Genomic DNA, 21,828 nt, shown 5'->3' with positions numbered 1-21,828 from the left:
TATTTTGTAAAATTTTATAGAGATATGTAAGCCAATGATGAATGATGATGGAAGATGCTCTGAGGGAGGGCTGGGGCTCAGGGGCACAATTCCCTCCCCAGCTCATTGGGAATGGGGAAATTCATGTTCCTGTTCCTGTTGTGGAAGTGAAATCCCCAAAATGTCTCCCAGGAAGCCCTGGAGCTTTCCAAGGAAAAGATTCCCCTTGATTTCCCCATCCCTCAGACAATGGGGCCCCAATTGTTCTTGTGGTGTTAATCAGAGCAGTTAATTAGGGAAAGGAGCAGAGTCTCCTCTCAGTCCCAAACAATGCACAGACCTTGCCCATGATTGTTTTCAGGAAATAACAGAAGAATTGCAGTTATTAATTCTGACTCCTCTTCTGCAGGAGAACAGGGAAGCAAAGTCATTTCCTCTGGGTTTCAGCAGGGTTTGCTTTGCTCTGCTCTCCAGCCCTCAGCCCCAGCAGTCCTGGAGGCTCCTCTGGTTCTTGTCAGGAGTTTCTGGCTCAGTTTTGGGTTGGAGTTCCTGCCTAAGAAGAGCTGAACTAAAAATATTCTTTTTATTTTGTTGAAGATCCTGACTTTGCATTGAGGCTGGGCCCCTCCAGCCTTGACACTGGAGATTTGGGGCTTCATAAATGTCAGTCCCAAATTGCTTTGGACTGGGAGGGACCTTAAATCCCATCCCATCCCATCCCATCCCATCCCATCCCATCCCATCCCATCCCATCCCATCCCATCCCATCCCAGGGACACCTCCCACTGTCCCAGGCTGCTCCAGCCTGGCCTTGGGCACTGCCAGGGATCCAGGGGCAGCCACAGCAAATCTGGGGATTCCATCCCAGCCAGGAATTCCCAATTCTCAGTGTCCCACCCATCCTTGCCCTCTGGAGCCATTCCCACAGGGAGCCATTCCCTGTGTCCTGTCCCTCCATCCCTGTCCCCAGTCCCTCTGCAGCTCTCCTGGAGCCCCTTCAGGCCCTGAGCTCTCCCTGGATCCTTCTCTCCAGGTGAACATTCCCAAATCTGTATTTCCTCACAGGAGAGGTGCTCCATCTCTCTAACCAAAAAAAAAAAAAAAAAAAAAAAAAAAACAAACCCCTAATAATTCATAATAACTGTATATTTTCCCCCAGTTCCTCAGGCCAGGAACGTGCTGGAATGTTGCACTACTTAACCTTGAAATTTGGGCAGAAATTTGACCAATTCTTGCTTTGAACTGCTTTATTTCTCAAAACCCAGATAATCTTGTAGAAATGGAGGCTTTTCCCAAGGCATTTTTCAAGTTTCTGGCTTTTTTGGCAGATACTATTTCACCAACTGGCACGGGACGAGCGAGAGCGAGCCCTCGGTGTGGAGACACTCCCCCAGGAGGGCCAAGGCCTATGACAAGAAGCTGGCCCCAGAGGGGACCCCCATCCTGGATGCCAATTCCCTGGAATACATGTTTGCACAGGTTGGAATTCTCTCTGATGCTGTATTCCCATAAATCAAAATTTTATGGGATTTTTGTCCCATAAAAACTGGGGGATTCTGCTTTAAAAGGCTCCTAAAACACACATTATGTATCCTGTTAATACTGGAAGGGTTTTCTTTTTGCTGCTGCCTGGTGGAGAGGAGAGGATTTGCTGCATGGAGGAGTAAATCCTCTTTCCCAACCCAGAAATGATTTTATTTTTATAGATATTTTCTTCTAAAGTGAATTATTTGTGTTTCTAAATGCTCTCAGTCACCTTTTGTGGGACATTTGCCCAGAGCTGGGGCTGGAGAGGAGCAGCAGCAGAGGGAATCTGGCAGGGCTGGGTCCTTTTAATGAGGTTTTTTTACTGGTTGGTGTTAAAGATTGATAAACATTTACTGATAACCCCGTGGTGATAAAGATTGATAACCTCTCTGCAGTTTTGCTCTCCTCTTGTGCTTTCCAAAGGATTTTTCAAACCAGAAGCTGTCAGGTCTCACCAAAAAAAATGAGAAAATTCAGGTTGATGAAAGAGCAAATTGAATGCACAGAGGAAATCCCATTTACTGTTGGTTCTGAGTAGAATTCCTGCAGGATTTTCACACTGGGAACCACAAGGAAGGAGAATTCCAGGGAAACATTAAAGCAATGAGGCACAGAAATGTCTTTGCTCTTTGATAACCAAACACTTTCCAGGCTGTCCCAGAGCAGGGCTTGGCTTGGAGATGAATCCAGGACATGCTTTGGATGGGAAGGGCAGGGATAAAGCAGAGGCACAAAGTTGGTTTTGTGGAGCAGAAAATAAATATTGAAGGTACTAAAAGGGGCCAGGATGGTGATTTCTGTAGTTCATTTTTAAAAAATGAATTTTTGGTGGGCTGATGTATAAAAGAAGGGCAGGAGTTTCCAACTTCTCCTTGCCCAAGGATCCTGGGATGAATTCCTGGCTCAGGGACAAACTCTGGGGAAGACCAACTGGGTAACTTGGGATTTTTTGTTCTGTTCAGGGCCAGTATGACCTAGTGAAGGGCCTGGCACCCATCCGAGACCCCAAAAACGACCAGGAGGTCCATGAGATAGAGAATGAGTGTCTGGGGATGGCTGTCCTGGCCATCTCCCACGATGCCATCAAGAAAAATGTGAAGCTGCCAGAGCTCCCCAAGGACATCAGGTGAGCTGGGATCCACCCTCTGTCCCTGCTGCCTCTGCTGCTCTCCCAGGAGGAATTTAATTTAATTTAATTTAATTTAATTTAATTTAATTTAATTTAATTTAATTTAATTTAATTTAATCCCTTGCTTCTCCTCCCAGTTACAAGCATTATATCCCTGAGACTCTGAACAGGACCATCAGGCAGAGGAATTTCCTGACCAGGATTCGGATCAATAACGTTTTCAAGCATTTCCTCAAGGAGTTCAACAACAAAACCATCTGCAACAACAGCGTCTCCCCCCGGGACCTGAAGGTGAAATATTTATCCACCATGGAGGTCCTGACCAAGTATTATGGGGCAGAGATCTTTGAGACCTCGTTCCTGCTGATCTTTGCTGAGAATGAGATGAATAAATTCAACTGTGGAGACCACGAGAAGTACGAGGTGATGGTGACAGGGAACAACGGCATCCAGTGGAGGCTCAAGCCAAGTGTGAGTACCCTGAGGAGTGGCAGTTCAGGGGATTTGGGGACAGGACAGCTGCTGAAAGGTGCCTGTGGGCTTCGGACACAGCTTTGTGTTGGAGGGGCTTTTACAGGATTGCAGGATTGTCCAGGTTGGAAGAGGATCAGGGAGTTCCAGCCCAACCCCTTTTTAGGCTTAGTTTGGAGACCAGACCAGGCTCAGGAATTTTATCCAGGACTGAGCACTGGACAACCTCTGTGGGCAGCCCTTCTACCAGGAAAATGAAAGACCCCGTGAAAAACATCCCAGAATTAAATACATTTATTCTAGGCATTAGAATACATTCTATTCTATATATTATATTATTAATATATTATTAATATTAATTTTATAATAATTATATTATGCTATACATTAATTTTATAATTTATATAATACTTTTATTGTATAATTTTAACTAATAAATCGTGAATTGGTATTACTATCCTAGAATGAATTTTTGGTTTAGAGTAATTGTATTACAATACATTACATACTATATTTTATATTATTATTGTATATATTAATTTTATAATTGATATAATTATTATATAATTCCAACTAATAAATAATTAATATTACTATTCTAGAATGAATTTTTGGTATAGAGCAAATGTATTAGAGTACATTATGTTATATATTTCATGTTATTATATTTATATTATTATTCTATAATTTATATTATTTTTATAATTTCTATAATATTTCTATTCTAGAATTCTAATTAATAAATAATTTATATCATTATTCTAGAATGAATTTTTGGTTTCGAGTAAATGTATTACAGTACATTATATTCTGTATTTTATACTCTATAATGGAGTTAAATGTTATAATTTTTACAATAATTCTGTTCTAAAATTCTAATTAATAAGTAATTAATTTATATTATTGTTCTAGAATGAATTTTTGGTTTAGAGTAACTGTCTTGCAATACATTATATTATATATTTTACATTATTATTCTATAATTTAGATTAATTTTATAATTTATACAACTATATAAACCTAATTAACAAATAATTATTTTTATTATTCTATAATTAAGATTAATTTTATAATTCATATAATAATCATTGTCTATAATTCTAACTAATAAAGATTTTATATTGCTATTCTAGAATGAATTTTTATTTTAGAGCAACACCACTGTGCTAAACATGTTTTAACTGAAGCTTTTATCCCAAATACCTTTGCAGCCTGTCCAGACAGAGAAAGAGAAGAAGAAGAAATAAAGATTTGATATTGCTATTCTAGAATGAATTTTTATTTTAGAGCAAAACCACTGTGCTAAACATGTTTTAACTGAAGCTTTTATCCCAAATACCTTTGCAGCCTGTCCAGACAGAGAAAGAGAAGAAGAAGAAATAAAGATTTGATATTGCTATTCTAGAATGAATTTTTATTTTAGAGCAAAACCACTGTGCTAAACATGTTTTAACTGAAGCTTTTATCCCAAATACCTTTGCAGCCTGTCCAGACAGAGAAAGAGAAGAAGAAGAAATAAAGATTTGATATTGCTATTCTAGAATGAATTTTTATTTTAGAGCAACACCACTGTGCTAAACATATTTTAACTGAAGCTTTTATCCCAAATACCTTTGCAGCCTGTCCAGACAGAGAAAGAGAAGAAGAAGAAATCCGATGGCAAAGGCAAAAAGGAGGAGGAGAAGCACAAACTGCGGGAGACGTGGAACAGCTTCTCCTACTTCCCTGAGATCACCCACATCGTCATCAAGGAGGCCACAGTCAGCATCAACAAGCAGGACAACAAGAGGATGGTGGGCATGGCCAGGAGGGCTCAGGGGAGCATTTCAAACCCTCACACTGACTCTGTGCCTTCACCTCACTGGGGCTGCCTCAGCTTCCCTGGAGCCTGGGCTGGAGTCCCTGCTGGTCACTTCATTCCCTGCTGGGACATTTAATTGAATTAATTCCCTGCTGGGTCACTTCATTCCCTGCTGGATCATTTAATTCCCTGGTAGATCATTTAATTCCCTGCTGGGTCACTTAATTCCCTGCTGGATCATTTAATTCCCTGCTGTATCATTTAATTTCCTGCTGGATCATTTAATTAATTCCCTGCTGGATCACTTAATTCCCAGGTGGATCACTTAATTCCCTTTTGGATAATTTAATTCCCTTCTGGATCATTTAATTCCCTGTTGGATCATTTAATTCCCTGGTAGATCATTTAATTCCCTGCTGGGTCATTTAATTCCCTGCTGGATCACTTAATTCCCTGCTGGATCATTTAATTCCCTGCTGTATCATTTAATTTCCTGCTGGATCATTTAATTAATTCCCTGCTGGATCACTTAATTCCCAGGTGGATCACTTAATTCCCTTTTGGATAATTTAATTCCCTTCTGGATCATTTAATTCCCTGCTGGATCATTTAATTTCCTGCTGGATCATTTAACTAATTCCCTGCTGGATCACTTAATTCCCTTTTGGATAATTTAATTCCCTTCTGGATCATTTAATTCCCTGCTGGATCATTTAATTCTCTGGTGGATCACTTAATTCCCAGGTGGATCACTTAATTCCCTTTTGGATAATTTAATTCCCTTCTGGATCATTTAATTCCCTGCTGGATCATTTAATTCTCTGGTGGATCACTTAATTCCCAGGTGGATCACTTAATTCCCTTTTGGATAATTTAATTCCCTTCTGGATCATTTAATTCCCTGTTGGATCATTTAATTCCCTGCTGGATCACTTAATTCCCAGGTGGATCACTTAATTCCCTTTTGGATAATTTAATTCCCTGCTGGATCACTTAATTCCCTGGATGGATCCTTTCCCTTCCATGGGGAGCCAGGCTGGGGTTGGGCACGAGGTGACAATTGAGGGACATTTTGAGTGTAAATAACACCAAATGTGCTGGACTTGACACTGGGCACAGCAAAAATGGTGCTCAAAGTGGGTGAATGCAGCTGTGTCCACACTGGCACAGAATTTTCCCTCACAAATTCCATGAGGAATTCCAGAATTTGTGACAGTGGAGCCAGGACAGGGAGGGCAGGGAATGGCCACTAAATCCCAACCTCCTGTAGCCAGAAGTGGCTGATGGATATTCCTCATTAATCCAAATATTCCAGTGATGCTGCAGCATTCCTGGTGTCCTGACACCAATATTTTATAATATAGTGTATTACTAATATCAGTAATAGTGCCTTGTGCACTTCACTGTGTGCAGCCAATGATAAATGAGACCATCAAAAAGTTTTTACAGACCAAAAAAGAGGATGAGACGTGGAAAATGGATTTTAAAGGATTTCAAAACCTGACAGAAAGCTCCCACAGTTTTATACATTTGTGTGCAAACTCTGAGATAAAGTGTGCTGATTAGGAATGCCATAGAATAAAGATGGCATTGTTGAGAGAGAATGAACTAGAAACAAGTTTCAATAAGTTTCAAAAGATGGCCTTGCAAAAACACCAGATATTTTAGAGAATTAGAGCTGTGAAAAATGCATTGTAGCAGGAGAATGTGGGGAAAAAATATAGGTGATTGGTATTAAGTATAAGTAAAAATATAGGTAAAATATAGGTGATTTCTGTTCAATATAGGTAAAATATAGGTAAAAATATAGATGATTGATGTGAAATATAGATAAAAGTATAAGTAAACATAAGTAAAATGTTGGTAAAAATATATGATTGGTGTTAAATATAGGTTAAAGTATAGGTTAAAATATAGGTGATTGGTGTTAAATGTAGGTAAAAATATAGGTAAAAATACAAGTGATTGGTGTTAAATATAGGTAAAAATATAGGTAAAATTTAGATAAAAATATACGTGATTGATGTTAAATATAGATAAAAGTATAGGTTAAATGTTGCTAAAAATATAGGTGATTGGTGTTAAATATAGGTTAAAGTATAGGTAAAAATATAGGTGATTGGTGTTAAATGTAGGTAAAAATATAGGTAAAAATACAAGTGATTGGTGTTAAATATAGGTAAAAATATAGGTAAAATATAGACAAAAATATGCGTGATTGGTGTTAAATATAGATAAAAGTATAGGTTAAATGTTGCTAAAAATATAGGTGATTGGTGTTAAATATAGGTTAAAGTATAGGTAAAAATATAGGTGATTGGTGTTAAATATAGGTAAATATAGGTAAAAATGTAGGTGATTGGTAAAAATATAGGTGATTGGTGTTAAATATAGGTAAATATAGGTAAAAATATAGGTGATTGGTGTTAAATATAGGTAAAAATATAGGTGATAGGTGTTAAATATAAATAAAATATACATAAAGATATAGGTGATTGGTGTTAGAAGTATTAGCAGCATTATGTGGCAAAAGTTAATTTATAAAAACATTTATAAGGTGTTGTAACCAGGAAATAGATTCTGATAGAAAGGTGTAGAGTTTTGCATCTCTTATGTATCACCCTTCAACGAGACTGATAATGGAATAAAATATTTTTGAACTTTTTAAAAAAAACCTTTTTTTGTTGGATGATAGCATCTTTATGTTGCTGCTCATCCTGGCAGTGAAAATTCCAGGACTTTTAGGCTTTTTTCTGCTTTGTTGCCGTTCAGTTGAAGAGCCTTCACTTAAGAGCAAGGGATGAGCTGGTCCAACACATCCCCAAGGTTTTGGGAGGAAATGTTAAATGTTTTAAAGCGGAATTGTGCGTGAGGAGCTGTGCTGATGGCTGTGGCTGTGCCGGCAGGAGCTGCGGCTGGGCTCGCACGCCGAGGCGCTGTCCTTCACCTCGCTGGTCGATGGCTACTTCAGGCTCACTGCAGACGCCCACCACTACCTGTGCACGGACGTGGCTCCTCCCCTCATCCAGCACAACATCAAGAACGGCTGCCACGGCCCCATCTGGTCAGTCCCTCCTGCATTTTGGGGTTATGGGCCCATCTGGTCAGTCCCTCTGCATTTTGGGGTTATGGGCCCATCTGGTCAGTCATTCCTTCATTTTGGGCCCATCTGGTCAGTCCCTCCTTCATTTTGGGGTTACGGGCCCATCTGGTCAGTCCCTGTGCATTTTGGGGTTATGGGCCCATCTGGTCAGTCCCTGTGCACTTTGGGGTTATGGGCCCATCTGGTCAGTCATTCCTTCATTTTGGGGTTATGGGCCCATCTGGTCAGTCCCTCCTGCATTTTGGGGTTATGGGCCCATCTGGTCAGTCCCTCTGCATTTTGGGGTTATGGGCCCATCTGGTCAGTCCCTCTGCATTTTGGGGTTATGGGCCCATCTGGTCAGTCATTCCTTCATTTTGGGCCCATCTGGTCAGTCCCTCCTGCATTTTGGGGTTATGGGCCCATCTGGTCAGTCCCTGTGCACTTTGGGGTTATGGGCCCATCTGGTCAGTCATTCCTTCATTTTGGGGTTATGGGCCCATCTGGTCAGTCCCTCTGCATTTTGGGGTTATGGGCCCATCTGGTCAGTCGTTCCTGCATTTTGGGGTTTATGGATCCATCTGCTCAGTCCCTCCTTCGTTTTGGGGTTATGGGCCCATCTGGTCAGTCCCTCCTGCATTTTGGGGTTTATGGATCCATGTAGTCAGTCCCTTCTGCATTTTGGGGTTATGGGCCCATCTGGTCAGTCCCTTCTGCATTTTGGGGTTATGGGCCCATCTGGTCAGTCCCTCCTTCATCTTGGGGTTCATGGGCCCATCTGGTCAGTCCCTTCTGCATTTTGGGCCCATCTGGTCAGTCATTCCTGCATTTTGGGGGTTTTGGGCCCATCTGGTTAGTCCCTCCTTCATCTTGGGGTTCATGGACCCATCTGGTCAGTTCCTCTGCATTTTGGGCCCATCTGGTCAGTCCCTTCTGCATTTTGGGGTTTTGTTTTTGATAATTCCTCTCATGGTGAATCCACTGAGGAAATTTGGGTTTGGGTGAGTGGTGGTTACCAAAATTTCATTTTATTAAAGGAAAAAATGAGTGTTTCTTTTCTTTCTCATCTATAAACTCAGTGTTTCTGCACTAAAGGAGTGTTCTGAGAGTTTTCTCCATGGACACATGGGAATGTTCTAGATAGAGAGTGGAAGTGTCTCTACACTCACCCCAGGAGTCTTTGGATGGATGAACAAAGCCTTGGGTTTTTAAACACCTAAAAGAATTCTCCTCCCTCCACCCACCTTTGTGGCTTTTCCCTTTATTGGGAAAATTTTGATTCTTATTATTTTTTTTATTTATTATTTTTATTTTATTATTATTCCCTTTATTTTTATTTATTTATTATTCCCTTTATTTCCTTTATTCCCTTTATTCTCTTTACTCCCTTTATTTAAGCTGCAAACTGTAGAAATCCAGGAGTTCACCTGCACAGTGTTGGATGCAGAATTCCAACCTTTATGGCTTTCCCCTTTATTGAGAACATTTTGATTATTATTTATTATTTTATCCATTTTCTTTATTTATTTTTATTTTATTATTATCCCCTTTATTGTTATTTATTTATTATTCCCTTTATTGTCCTTTATTTTCCTTTATTTCCCTTTATTCACTTTATTCACTTTATTCCCTTTATTCACTTTATTCCCTTTATTTAAGCTGCAAACTGTAGAAATCCAGGAGTTCACCTGCACAATGCTGGATGCAGAATTCCAACCTTTATGGCTTTCCCCTTTATTGAGAACATTTTGATTATTATTTATTATTTTATTTATTTTAATTTGTTTTTTAAATTTTATTATTATTCTCTTTATTGTTATTTATTTATTATTCCCTTTAATTCACTTTGTTCCCTGTATTCACTTTATTTTCCTTTATTTCCCTTTATTCCCTTTATTCACTTTATTCCCTTTATTTAAGCTACAAACTGTAGAAATCCAGGAGTTCACCTGCACAATGCTGGATGCAGAATTCCAACCTTTATGGCTTTCCCCTTTATTGAGAACATTTTGATTATTATTTATTATTTTATTTATTTTAATTTGTTTTATAAATTTTATTATTATTCTCTTTATTGTTATTTATTATTCCCTTTAATTCACTTTATTCCCTTTATTCACTTTATTTTCCTTTATTTCCCTTTATTCCCTTTATTCACTTTATTCCCTTTATTTAAGCTACAAACTGTAGAAATCCAGGAGTTCACCTGCACAGTGCTGGATGCAGAATTCCCTTTATCAAATCCTTCCTCCCTTGCTCTGTGCAGCCCAATGTGAGCCATGCACCCTTAAATCCCACTTTAATAACAAAATCAATATTTCTAGGTTGCTGTTACCCCCCAAACAGAGGTTTGCTCTCCTGTCCCACCCCAAAATGAGAATTTTGGCTGCTCCTTGCTGTATTTCTCCCTCTCCATTCCCTTCCAGCACGGAATATGCCATCAACAAGCTGAGGCAGGAGGGCAACGAGGTGGGCATGTACGTGCTGAGGTGGAGCTGCACCAACTTCAACCACATCCTGATGACTGTCACCTGCCTGGAGGGCTCAGAGGTACAGGCAGGGATCTGCTCCCAGCAGGAATCTCCTCCCTGGGGAGGGGGATTGTCCTCAGGGCACCCGCCCTGAGCTCCGGGCAGGGAATTGGCTTTTCCTCCCAGCCCTTTGTGCCTTCTCTCCAAATGGGATTGATTAAATCCAGAGCAGCTCCATTCCTCCCAGTCAGACTGTGCAGGGACATGATGAAAATAGAGAATTTTAAACTCCTGACATGGAGAATTTGTCACTTCACCTTGCCTTGAGCATGGTTCAGCTTCCCTGGAGCCTTTCTGGGCATGGATTTAATTCCTTTCATGGATTTTATTCCCACACCATCCTCAGCTGGAAGCCTGCAGCTGGCTTGGTGCTTTGGGAGGATATTTAAAGTGTTCACACAAGAATAATAATAAATAATAAATTAAATAATACATAATAAATGAAGTAGTAAATAATAGATAACAAATAATAAATAATAACAAAATAAATCCTTTTCTTAGCAAAAAATGGTCATGGAATCAGTGGTGAGTCAGGAAGGGATATTTGATACTGGGTGTATCTCCTGTAGATTTTTTTTTAAAAAAAGATGATCAGCTCTCTGTTTTAACAGTAAAACGAGAAAGGAATTTTGTCTTGGAAAAGGGGGAAGGGGGAGGTGACCCAAAGCTGCAGAGGGGAGATCCTGAGAGCTCCTGGGATGGGGAAGTTCAGGAGTTCAGCCCTTCCCCAGTGAAACTGGAGGATCTCAACAGCAGCTGAAATCTCGTTGAGCAGTCTGGGGGGGGAGAGAAGTTTTGCTATTTTTAAATTGAGATTTTGAAACCCTGCTCCAGATTCTGCAATTCTTGACCAAACAAAGAGAAAATTTCTCCAGAAGAGGCAATGCTTCTGCATAACCTCAGGCTCTGCAGAAAAACGAAAAAAAAAGCTGTAATTTGAGCTTTGATTGCATCTTTATGTTGTTGCTCTTTTTTTGAGCCTTCCTGGGAGTGAAAATTCCAGGAATTTTAGGGTTTTTTCTGCTCTTGCAGTTTGATTAGAGAACCTTGACTTAGGAGCAGGGGATGAGCTGCAGTGATGCCAAAGTTTTGGGAAGCTTTGATGGCTTTACAAACAATTCCTTCACTCCAGTGATCCTATTTCCTTTCTTTTCCCTCCGCTCCCAGGTGATGAATAACTCAGGCCCCTACAAGAACTTCCAGATCGAGGTGAAGAAGGGGGGGTACTTCCTCCATGGCTCCAACAAATCCTTTGCATCCCTGAAAGACCTCATGGACCACCTGAAGGGGCAGATCCTGCGCACAGACAACATCAGCTTCACCCTCAAGAGGTGCTGCCAGCCCAGACCCAGAGGTAGCCTGACCTTGCAGGGTTTTCTTGTTGCAAGGGATCAATCTCCAGACTCCTTTAGTGTATTTTTAGTGCTGTATCCTGGTGTGAAGCTCTTAAAAAAATTTAAAGATTTTTCTTTCTCTGGGGAGGATTTTTGTCAGATGCCGTGAGCAGGTTTGAGGAGGGGAAAAGAGGGTTGGGATCTCCTGGTTTGCTCTCCCTGTGAGCTGCTGTTCAATAACTCATCTGCACCAGGCAGCAGGGAAGGGTTTTGGTCCCTAAACTGATGTCCTGAAGAGCCTGGTGGCAGGAAATCATCTGTGAGGTGCCATCTGAGGGACAATGGGGCAGCTGTTGGGCGCTGCCAGCCCTCTCTGGAGCTGTTTGCTATGAACTCTGAGCCTTGCACTGGGTTTGGGGTGACAGAGGAAGCACAGTGGGGTGATTGTGCTGAGCTGATAATGGTTTCCTGTTAGAGCAGGGGAATAACTGAGCCACATCAATCACCTGCTGCTCTGGGCTTTGGGAGAGTCCCTGAGCTCTCACTCTGCACCCAGAGCGTGGGTCAGGCTCTGGAGCAGGGGCACGCTGCACTTCTGATATTTTGATTTCATTTTGGTGGCTGGATTTGGGATAAAATGAAATAAAATGGGTCAGGGAGTTGATTGTCCACTTCAGCTCCTCCCTGGCTTTGGTTGCAGCAGGATTCAGTGCATGTTCCCTGTTCTGTCCCTTCCCTGGTGGGTTTTTTTTCCTTCTTTTTGAATATTTCATCCGATATTCACAAAGAAGTGCAGGGGATGCAGGACTGAAGCAGGGTGTGGTGGTTCCTGGTGACTCCAGAATTCCAGAGGATGATTTAGCCCCAGTGCCAGGTTCTGCTCACAGCAGGAGGAAGGCCAGATGCCCACTCACACCCCAGTCCCAGTAAATAATGCCAGGAGGGCAGAATTCATGTGCAGAACTTGTGCATCTGCCCTGCAGCAGTGGGAAGTGGATTTTTGAGTCTGTTCCTTCTGCTCATGCCCCATCCCCAGCTGAATCCCAGTGCCCTGGGAGCACTGCTGGTGCTTGCCAGAGTAGAGGGAGTTTGGAAGGGGATGAAGAGGAAATGAGATTCCCCCTTGCACGCTGCAGAGGAGATGGCCCTGCTGCAGGAGGGGATGGAGGATGTTTTATTCCATTTTATCCCATGTGCAGCACAGGTATTTTCTCTTTCAGTCTTTGTGCAGAAAAAACTGTTCAGTTGTTCAAAATCACCCTGATCTGGCTGATAATAACTCTGCATTTAAATATAAACATGAAACTGTGCTTTAGTGATTTCTCTGTCAAATGAGGAGCAGAAATCAAGGCCAAGTTTCTCTTTCCTTCCCTTTTTTTTGGGATTTTAATGCTGTTCCATCCATGTTGGTACTGGGAGGGGGGAATGCAGTTTCTCTGGAAAGCTTTAAGGATATTTTCTGCCCCTGCCTTGCAGAAATCTCCAACCTGCTGGTGGCCACCAAGAAGGCCCAGGAGTGGCAGCCAGTGTATCCCATGGGGCAGCTGAGCTTCCACCGCATCCGCAAGGAGGAGATCGTGCAGGTGGGAGCCTGGGGGGGCACGAGGGAGCCCCAGAGCCTTGGGGGGTCATCTAAAGCTTGGAATCAAACCCAGGGTTTGGCCTGAGACCTTGGGAATGGCTCCCAAACTGAGGTGCCAGAAGGGAGAATGTGGATTTTTGAAATAAATGTGTATTTTTAAAGCAGAGACATGTTAGGCTAAATAAAAGAAAGTTCAGTTTAAGATATAGGAAAAATAAAAGTAGTTACAGGTGTAACAAGGAGTTTAGAATGCAGGTTTGCTATTGCAGGTTTGCTATAACATGATTGGCTAAGAAAGCTCACAGGAGTCCATAGGACCATATATTTGAGGATTGGGTCAAAAGCATAAATATCCTTGTGGGCAGTGTTTTATTGGTTAATAAACCCTTAAAAGGATCGTGACTGGAGGGCTTGTGACCCTCTGAGCCATGCAGTGAAGATGTGAGCCCAGCTCACCCTTCCTGCCTGTGGAGAAGATAAGAAAAATAAATCCCATCATCTGAAGCAGCTCAGAGGTCCCATCTCTAACTCATCCAAAATCCCCAGGTGCTGAGCTGCCCTGGGAGGCAGGAGTGTGGCTGTCCCTGAGCCCTGCAGGGACCCCAAACCAGCCCAGCTGCCCCTCCCAGCTCCCCTCAGCAAACTGCAGCTGCAGCTTGATTTAGTTTTTATTGATTTGTTTGGATTTAGGCCTCTGCTGGCAGAATCCTGCTGCTTGTATGGCTTTGTGTGGACAAAGAGGAGCTCAGGAGTGATGCCTTTCACTGGAAATGAAATTGATATTTAAGTTTTCTAATGGAAAACAGGGGTTTTAAAGGGAGTCTTAAGAGCTGGCTTGTTGTGGGTGTATTTTTTAAAGCCTGACTTACCAGAGAAACAGAGGTTTGAGACAATATTATACAATAAAAAAGGTGAAGTATTCAAAAGCTCTGAGCAGTCAGAATTCTGTGTTTAGCCACCCCAAATTTTCAAATTTCCCCTTGTTTGTAGTTACTTATTCATGAACCTGAATGAACCTCAGCAAACACACAGGGCCTTGAATACACTTAAATCAGATTTAATGTTGCCAAAAGAGCTCTTAAGTCATGCCCTTGGCTGCTTCTGTGAAATAAAAAGATATTGGGGGTTTTTTAGTTGCATCACTGCAGACAGAGATTGGGTTTGGGTTGGTGTTTACAGTCAGCATCCTGCAAAAATATCCCAAGGCAGGATGTTATTTTGGAGGAAATTGCTTCCCCAAACAAAGCCTTGCAGTGAAATATTACTTCCTCTCACTTTTGGAAACACATTAAAGATCACCTCAGCAGCACTTTGTGAATAAGAGCCCCAGCTGTTGTTTATTCTTTTGTTTAGTCTGGGAGTGCTCAATCCCAGGGAACCTGTTGGGTGATGTGGAGGTGCAATATCCAAGGGATTCACATGGGGAGGATGCTCAGAGCTTGATACCTCAGGGTTTGGCTTTTCTCTTTTCAGACTGTGTGGGTCTGGGTTCACATTCAGGGATGCTGAGCTCTGTGCACAGAGCAGGGAGACAAAACAATTCCTGCTCCAGCTGGGCACCAAGGACAAATGACCCAAATCTCAGCCCCAGAGCACAAACCCCGTGGGCTGGAGAGAGAAAAACAAGCAGGGTGGGACTGCCTGGGCTAAAGCTGGAATGGGACAATGAACTGCAAGGTGCAAATGGAGCAGAGCTGATCCCAGGGACAGAGCCCGTGCCCGCTCGTGCATTTTGGGGCCATTTTGGTTCATCTTGGGTGCAGCCCTGGCTGGGCTCTGGTGCTGCCCAAGGTGGGTCCATGGAGGAGATCCTTGGAATCAATCCCTGCTTTATTCTGGAGCTCTGCCCAGCCTCTGCTTTGGGGCAGCCTGCAGGAGGCCCCAAGCTCACTGAACAAAAGCAGCTCCAGTCATTGGCTTCTCACAGGAACAATTTCAGTCTGTAGCCAGATCAGACAGAAAGAAGTGCAGATTCCAGTAAATATTTGTGTAAATCTTGTTGCTTCCTGCCTGACAAACCCCTGCTGTGTCTCAGGGAGAACACCTGGGGAGAGGCACCAGGACCCAGATTTACTCAGGGATGCTCAGCCTCAAGGATGATGAGAACGAGGGGTATCAGAACGAGAGAGAGATCCGAGTCCTGCTCAAAGTCCTGGACCCCAGCCACAGGGACATTTCCTTGGCAAGTTTTTTCTTTTGTCTGTCTTTTCTTTAATGTAAGCCATAAAATATTGATTAATTTTGTTTTATAAATTATATAGAGATATGTGAGATAATGACATAAGTTGTTATTACTAACATTTTTAATTACAAGTATAAAGAAACGTCAGAGTAAAATAATATGTGTAATAAAGAAGAAACTAATAGTAATTAGGAATTAATTAGATAATACACATAATCGATAACACATGTGAAATTAGATAATTATCAAGTATTAAAGCATTGTATGTTATCTTAGAGTCTGTAACAGTTGATAAATTTTAAATTAGAGAATTGGAAAATTATGTCTAAATAACAATTTTCTAAGTTCTCTTTAAAAACAAATTCAGTAATTATATTAATGCAGTTAAATTATTAAGCTAAAGTGACTTAAGTATTATTTTGATTTAGAAAACAACTAGGTTTGTTTTCAGATACCTGATGGAGATAGAACTAAAGTGCTGCTGTTCTGTGTGTGCCTGACCCAGGGCTGTCTGTGCTGACCCAGGGCTGTCTGTGCTGCTGTTCTGTGTGTGTGTGTGTGCCTGACCCAGGGCTGTCTGTGCTGCTGTTCTGTGTGTGCTGACCCAGGGCTGTCTGTGCTGCTGTTCTGTGTGTGCTGACCCAGGGCTGTCTGTGCTGCTGTTCTGTGTGTGCCTGACCCAGGGCTCTGTGCTGTTGTTCTGTGTGTGTGTGTGCTGACCCAGGGCTGTCTGTGCTGACCCAGGGCTGTCTGTGCTGCTGTTCTGTGTGTGTGTGCCTGACCCAGGGCTGTCTGTGCTGCTGTTCTGTGTGTGCCTGACCCAGGGCTCTGTGCTGCTGTTCCTGCTGCTCAGGGTGGGTTGGGCTCACGGGTGCAGCTCAGGAGCAGCAGCTGGAGGTGTTTCTGCCCTTTCCCCAGGCATTCTTTGAGACAGCCAGCATGATGAGACAGGTGTCCCACAAACACATCGTGCTCCTGCACGGCGTCTGCGTGCGCGACCTGGAGAGTGAGTGATGGACCTGCTGGGGACATGGGGACAGGGATGGCACCTGGGGGGGACACAGGGACAGGGATGGCACCTACCAGGGACACGGGGACAGGGCTAGCACCTAGAGGGAACAGGGAATGGCACCTAGGAGGGACATGGGGACAGGGAATGGCACGTGGAAGGGACACAGGGACATGGCTGGCAGCTGCTGCCTCAGGAACTTCCCAGGGTGGAGCTGGGACAGCAGAGCAGCTCTAAATAATTCTCCCAATGAATTTCCCTTTCCAATTCTGTGTTTGAGCCTTCCCTAAGGCTGGAATGCCAGAGGGGCAGGGGCAGTGTGCATACAAAGCACCCCGTGAAATTTGCACAATTAAATTTATTACATTTACTGCAAATATACATTCATTCGTATGAAATAAATGTATATTTGTAATATTGATGCATATAAAGCATGTACACATTTATATGTATACATTTTGTTTATACATGTAAAATATAAATATGCACATAAAAAATGTAAATGTATACCATAAATACACCTTTATGTGAGTTCTCTAAGCCAAGGCATTCCTAATGTTGTGGGGTGGGCACCAGAAGGAGAGCAAAGCTTTAGAAAATTAAAAGACAAATTGGTTAATGCCCCAGCCTGAGCTCTTCCAGACTCAGGAAAGGAATTGGAGTTACATGTGGGCGTTAAACAGGGCCATGCTGAAGGAATTTTGGTACCAGAGCACGGGGCAGCCTGTTGCTGATTTTTCTGAGCTGTTCTGTGCATTAAAATTCCACCTCTGGAATGCCTGGTTGCAGGTTTAATGTTCATTTGTCATACAAAGCCCCTCAGTCTTTTAATCTGGACCCTGAGCACTGAAAGAAACCTTGGGCAAAGTGAAATAAAAACATTTTCCAACATTTTCCATTGGGTTGGGAGGTGTGAACACAAATTCCATTACTCCAAACAACTCATTGCAGCACTGACTTTCTGCACCTCCTCTGCAGATATCATGGTGGAAGAGTTTGTTGAATGTGGGCCTCTGGATCTGTTCATGCATAAGAAAAGTGAACTTCTCACAACCCCATGGAAATTCAAAGTGGCCAAACAACTTGCAAGTGCCCTGAGCTACCTGGTAAGAGACACATTGGCAGAGGCACTGGGGCCTAGCTGGGAATACATTTCTCCATCAGGAAAAGTCCTATAATGGGAACATTCCATCTCCCTGCTGCTCCTTTCCTTCTCTTCCTCCAATTTCTTCCCAGGTGTAATTTTGGATTTCAGCTCAGTATATTTCAGAGATCCCCTGTGGTCTGGATATCCTGGAGCACTTGCAGAGCTCCAGTTTCTTCCCTGTTCTAATTTTGGATTTCAGCTTGGAGCACTTTAGAGATCCCTGTGGTGTGGAAATCCTGGAGCTCTCACATCCCTCTCACTGTTCTTTCCCTGCTTTTGTGTAGGAGGACAAGGATTTGGTGCATGGCAATGTGTGCACCAAGAACATCCTGCTGGCCAGAGAGGGCATTGATAGCGAGTATGGGCCCTTCATCAAGCTCAGTGACCCAGGAATCCCCATCACAGTGCTCTCCAGGCAAGGTATGGCCAGGAATGGCATTTCATACAAATACACTGTATTTGTGTGTATCAGGAATCATCTTTCATGGATCTGCACATACTCAGTGGCTGTTCAGAGCGTTCGTTTCTCTTACAAAATGTTGTGTCCAGTGAGATGAGACAGAAGGAATCTGTTTGTGGATGGCTCCAGGCACGAGCCTGTGAAATCCTTCTGCAAACAGGAATTTGAGAATCAAGAAACAGGACAAGTTCTGCAGCTCCAGTTTATTTCAGACAAGGATAATTGAGTTTTTCTCCCTGTGATTTTCACCCCAGAGCGCGTCGAGCGGATCCCCTGGATTGCTCCTGAGTGTGTTGAAGATTCCAAGAACCTCAGCATTGCTGCAGACAAGTGGAGCTTTGGTACAACCCTGTGGGAAATCTGCTATAATGGAGAAACTCCTCTGAAAGAAAAGACCTTAGCAGAGGTAAAGCTGTTACACAAACTTGGGTCCATCCTCTTGGGCCCTTCAGTTTTCCCCTTGTCCTGTCCCTCCATCCCTTGTCCCCAGTCTCCCTCAGCTCTCCTGAGCCCCTTTAGGGCCTGGCAGGGGCTCTGGGCTCTCCCTGGAGCCTTCTCCTCTCCAGACTGGACAATCCCAGTTCTCCCAGCATTTCTAATCCCTGTGTCCAGTTAGAAGCTGAGTGAGATTTTCCCAAACATCTCTTGTTTCTTTTGGATTGATTCCAAAGGGTCTCCCAGGGGACACTGCTGCTGTTCAGTGCAGTTTAAAGAACTGGGGTCCCTCTTGCTGTGCCCTTCCTGCCTGTGGCCACAGCTCTGCAGGGCTGGGAATGCCCATCCCAGCCTTGTCCCTGGAGCTGGGACCTCCCAGGGCTGAGGAGCACCCAGGGTGTCCTTGGCAAACATTTCCTGGTGCATAAATAACTGGGAAAACCTGGCAGGAAATGATTCCTGAAAGTGAATTCAGCACATTTTGAACACTTCATGGGTTAAGTGGTTGCTCCAGACCCAGCACAAGAGGAATTCTCTAAAGATCCAAGTTCCAGCTGAGCAGGGGGATTTCCTTGGCAATGCCCACACTGAAATAAGGATTTCATGGTCACATCCTCTGATGTAGAATCACAGAACTGCTCAGGTCAGAAGAGACCTCAGAGATCCTGGAGCCCAGCCAGTGCCCAGCTCAGAAGTGGGAGCTGTGGAAGTTAAAACTGCTGGGATGTGTGTTTGCTCCCACAGAAGGAGAGGTTCTACGAGGGGCACTTTGTGCTGGCCACGCCGTCCTGCAAGGAGCTGGCAGACCTGATGAAGCAGTGCATGAACTACGACCCCCACCAGAGACCCTTCTTCAGGGCCATCATGAGGGACATCAACAAACTGGAGGAGCAGAGTAAGGCCTGGGACACTGAGGGAGGGATCATGGAATCCTGGGCTGGAGGGACCTTGAGGAGCATCTCCTTCCAACCTTGTGGGAGCTGAGGAGCTGCTCCAGGGTGGGAAGGTCACCCAGAGAAATCTGGGTGTGGAAGCAGATCCAGACTGGCATGAGGGATGGAGAATTGCCTGTCACAAAGCAGGTGGGATCTAAGGAGGGAAAGGTGGGACAGTGGGAATGGAGCGAGGATGCCTTGGAGTGTCAGACCAGGCAGGAATCTGACCTGGGACGTTTCCCCCCCCAGATCCCGATATTGTCTCGGAGAAGAAACCCGTCACCGAGGTGGATCCCACGCTCTTTGAGAAGAGGTTCTTGAAAAGGATCCGGGATTTGGGGGAGGTAAGAGCAGTGTCACCCCCAGACCACAGCCAGTGCTCCTGGCTGTCCCCACAGCCCCTGCTGTGTCCCACACACACCCAGATCAGTGCCTGGCTGTCCCCACAGCCCCTGCTGTGTCACCCACACACCCAAATCAGTGCCTGGCTGTCCCCACAGCCCCTGCTGTGTCACCCACACACCCAGATCAGTGCCTGGCTGTCCCCACAGCCCCTGCTGTGTCCCACAGACACCCAGATCAGTGCCTGGCTGTCCCCACAGCCCCTGCTGTGTCACACACACCCATATCAGTGCCTGGCTGTCCCCACAGCCCCTGCTGTGTCACACACACCCAGATCAGTGCCTGGCTGTCCCCACATTCCCTGCTGTGTCACACACACACCCAGATCAGTGCCTGGCTGTCCCCACAGCCCCTGCTGTGTCACAGACACCCAAATCAGTGCCTGGGTGTCGCTGTCTGAGCGTTGTCCTCAAGGAGGCTCCTTTCTCTCCCTCCCAGGGCCACTTTGGCAAGGTGGAGCTGTGCAGGTATGACCCAGAAGGTGACAACACCGGGGAGCAGGTGGCAGTGAAATCCCTGAAGCCAGAGAGTGGAGGGAATCACATCGCTGACCTCAAGAAGGAAATTGAAATCCTGAGGAATCTTTATCATGACAACATCGTCAAATACAAGGGGATTTGCACAGAAGATGGTAAATCTTGCAGAATATTAACAATTATATGGGTTTTCCTTTAGAATTTATAAATGTCCTGCCTGGAGCAGATTTCCCTGTGCATTGGCTCAGGGATGGATGATGGGAATGAGCTGTGGGAGGTTTAAAATGCTGCTGGTGCTCTGGGCTTGTACCAAAGCTGTTGAGAAGGGTCTGCAAACCAAACATGGTCTGTTTTCTAGGAGGAAGTGGGATTAAACTCATCATGGAATTCCTTCCCTCTGGGAGCCTGAAGGAGTATCTCCCACGGAACAAGAACAAGATCAATCTCAAGCAGCTGCTCAGATATGCAGTTCAGATCTGCAAGGTGAGCTGGGCCTGAGCCTGCAGCTCCATCAGCTGGGTGAGGGGGATGGAGAACATCAGCAACAAACCCATTCTCCTGCTCTGTCCCCAAGGATCAGAATCCTAAAGCAATCTCTCCCACGCATTGGGTGCCAGTGGCACAAGGATCAGCTGGGGACTGATGAGGAGGTTCCAAAGTTTACTCTGAAATGTTCCTGTGGGAGGTTATGAGGATCAGGAGGGAGGGCAGCACTTGGAATGTGCTGGCAAGAGGAAAGGAGCGAGGTGAAGTCTAAAGGGATGGAGATGAGAGTGCAGAGCACGGTCAGGAAGCAGTAACTGGAGAAAAAGGGATTAAAGTACTGGAGGAATAAAGGAGAAGGAAATGAAAGGCTTCTTTTCTCCTCTCTCAGGGCATGGACTACCTGGGCTCCTGTCAGTACGTGCACCGTGACCTGGCAGCGAGGAATGTCCTGGTGGAGAGTGAGAACAGGGTGAAGATTGGGGACTTTGGGCTCACCAAGGCCATCGAGACAGACAAGGAATATTACACTGTCAAGGATGACCGCGACAGCCCCGTGTTCTGGTACGGCCTGGGCACAGGGACCCCCCTGCTCCTGCACTCCCCGGGGTTCTCCTGGTTTTATAAAAGGCCTCTTGTGGTGTAAAGATACACCAGGAGATACACCAGGAAAAGGCACCTGGTGAACTGTTCACTCACCTCTTGTGCTGTTTATTTCTTCCCACACTTCACATTTCCCCGCTATTTTGGGTTGGGTCTCCTTGCTTTCACCGTGCCTCACTGTGGAACACACCTCATGTATTACTGTTTAATTTATGTGCAAGGCTCACGAACACAGCTGTGTCTCTGGAGCTGCTCAGGCT

General features: G+C 44.1%; 1 protein-coding gene across 3 annotated transcripts in view; it reads left to right on the top strand.

The window, feature by feature from the left end:
* JAK1 (Janus kinase 1) overlaps positions 1–21,828 on the top strand; it is a 56,477-nt gene that overhangs the window by 30,069 nt on the left and 4,580 nt on the right. For all 3 annotated transcript variants that reach the window (XR_009274944.1, XR_009274945.1, XM_058808973.1), the window contains exons 5-22: positions 1,308–1,458; positions 2,469–2,632; positions 2,773–3,106; positions 4,726–4,899; positions 7,814–7,971; positions 10,416–10,539; positions 11,688–11,874; positions 13,331–13,437; positions 15,472–15,618; positions 16,537–16,624; positions 17,606–17,733; positions 18,059–18,194; positions 18,489–18,640; positions 19,414–19,564; positions 19,854–19,948; positions 20,445–20,637; positions 20,841–20,965; positions 21,357–21,529. Coding sequence is in view for 1 of the 3 variants with exons in the window: in XM_058808973.1 (XP_058664956.1) it covers positions 1,308–1,458; positions 2,469–2,632; positions 2,773–3,106; positions 4,726–4,899; positions 7,814–7,971; positions 10,416–10,539; positions 11,688–11,874; positions 13,331–13,437; positions 15,472–15,618; positions 16,537–16,624; positions 17,606–17,733; positions 18,059–18,194; positions 18,489–18,640; positions 19,414–19,564; positions 19,854–19,948; positions 20,445–20,637; positions 20,841–20,965; positions 21,357–21,529 (2,787 nt within the window). In the remaining 2 variants the exon portion in view is untranslated. The remainder of the gene's footprint in view (positions 1–1,307; positions 1,459–2,468; positions 2,633–2,772; positions 3,107–4,725; positions 4,900–7,813; positions 7,972–10,415; positions 10,540–11,687; positions 11,875–13,330; positions 13,438–15,471; positions 15,619–16,536; positions 16,625–17,605; positions 17,734–18,058; positions 18,195–18,488; positions 18,641–19,413; positions 19,565–19,853; positions 19,949–20,444; positions 20,638–20,840; positions 20,966–21,356; positions 21,530–21,828) is intronic.

The sequence above is a fragment of the Ammospiza caudacuta genome, chromosome 7 (genome assembly GCF_027887145.1).
Source record: "Ammospiza caudacuta isolate bAmmCau1 chromosome 7, bAmmCau1.pri, whole genome shotgun sequence".
Lineage (NCBI taxonomy): Eukaryota > Metazoa > Chordata > Aves > Passeriformes > Passerellidae > Ammospiza > Ammospiza caudacuta.
Note: the sequence above shows the minus strand (reverse complement) of the source record. Positions and strands in the feature narration are given on the sequence as shown.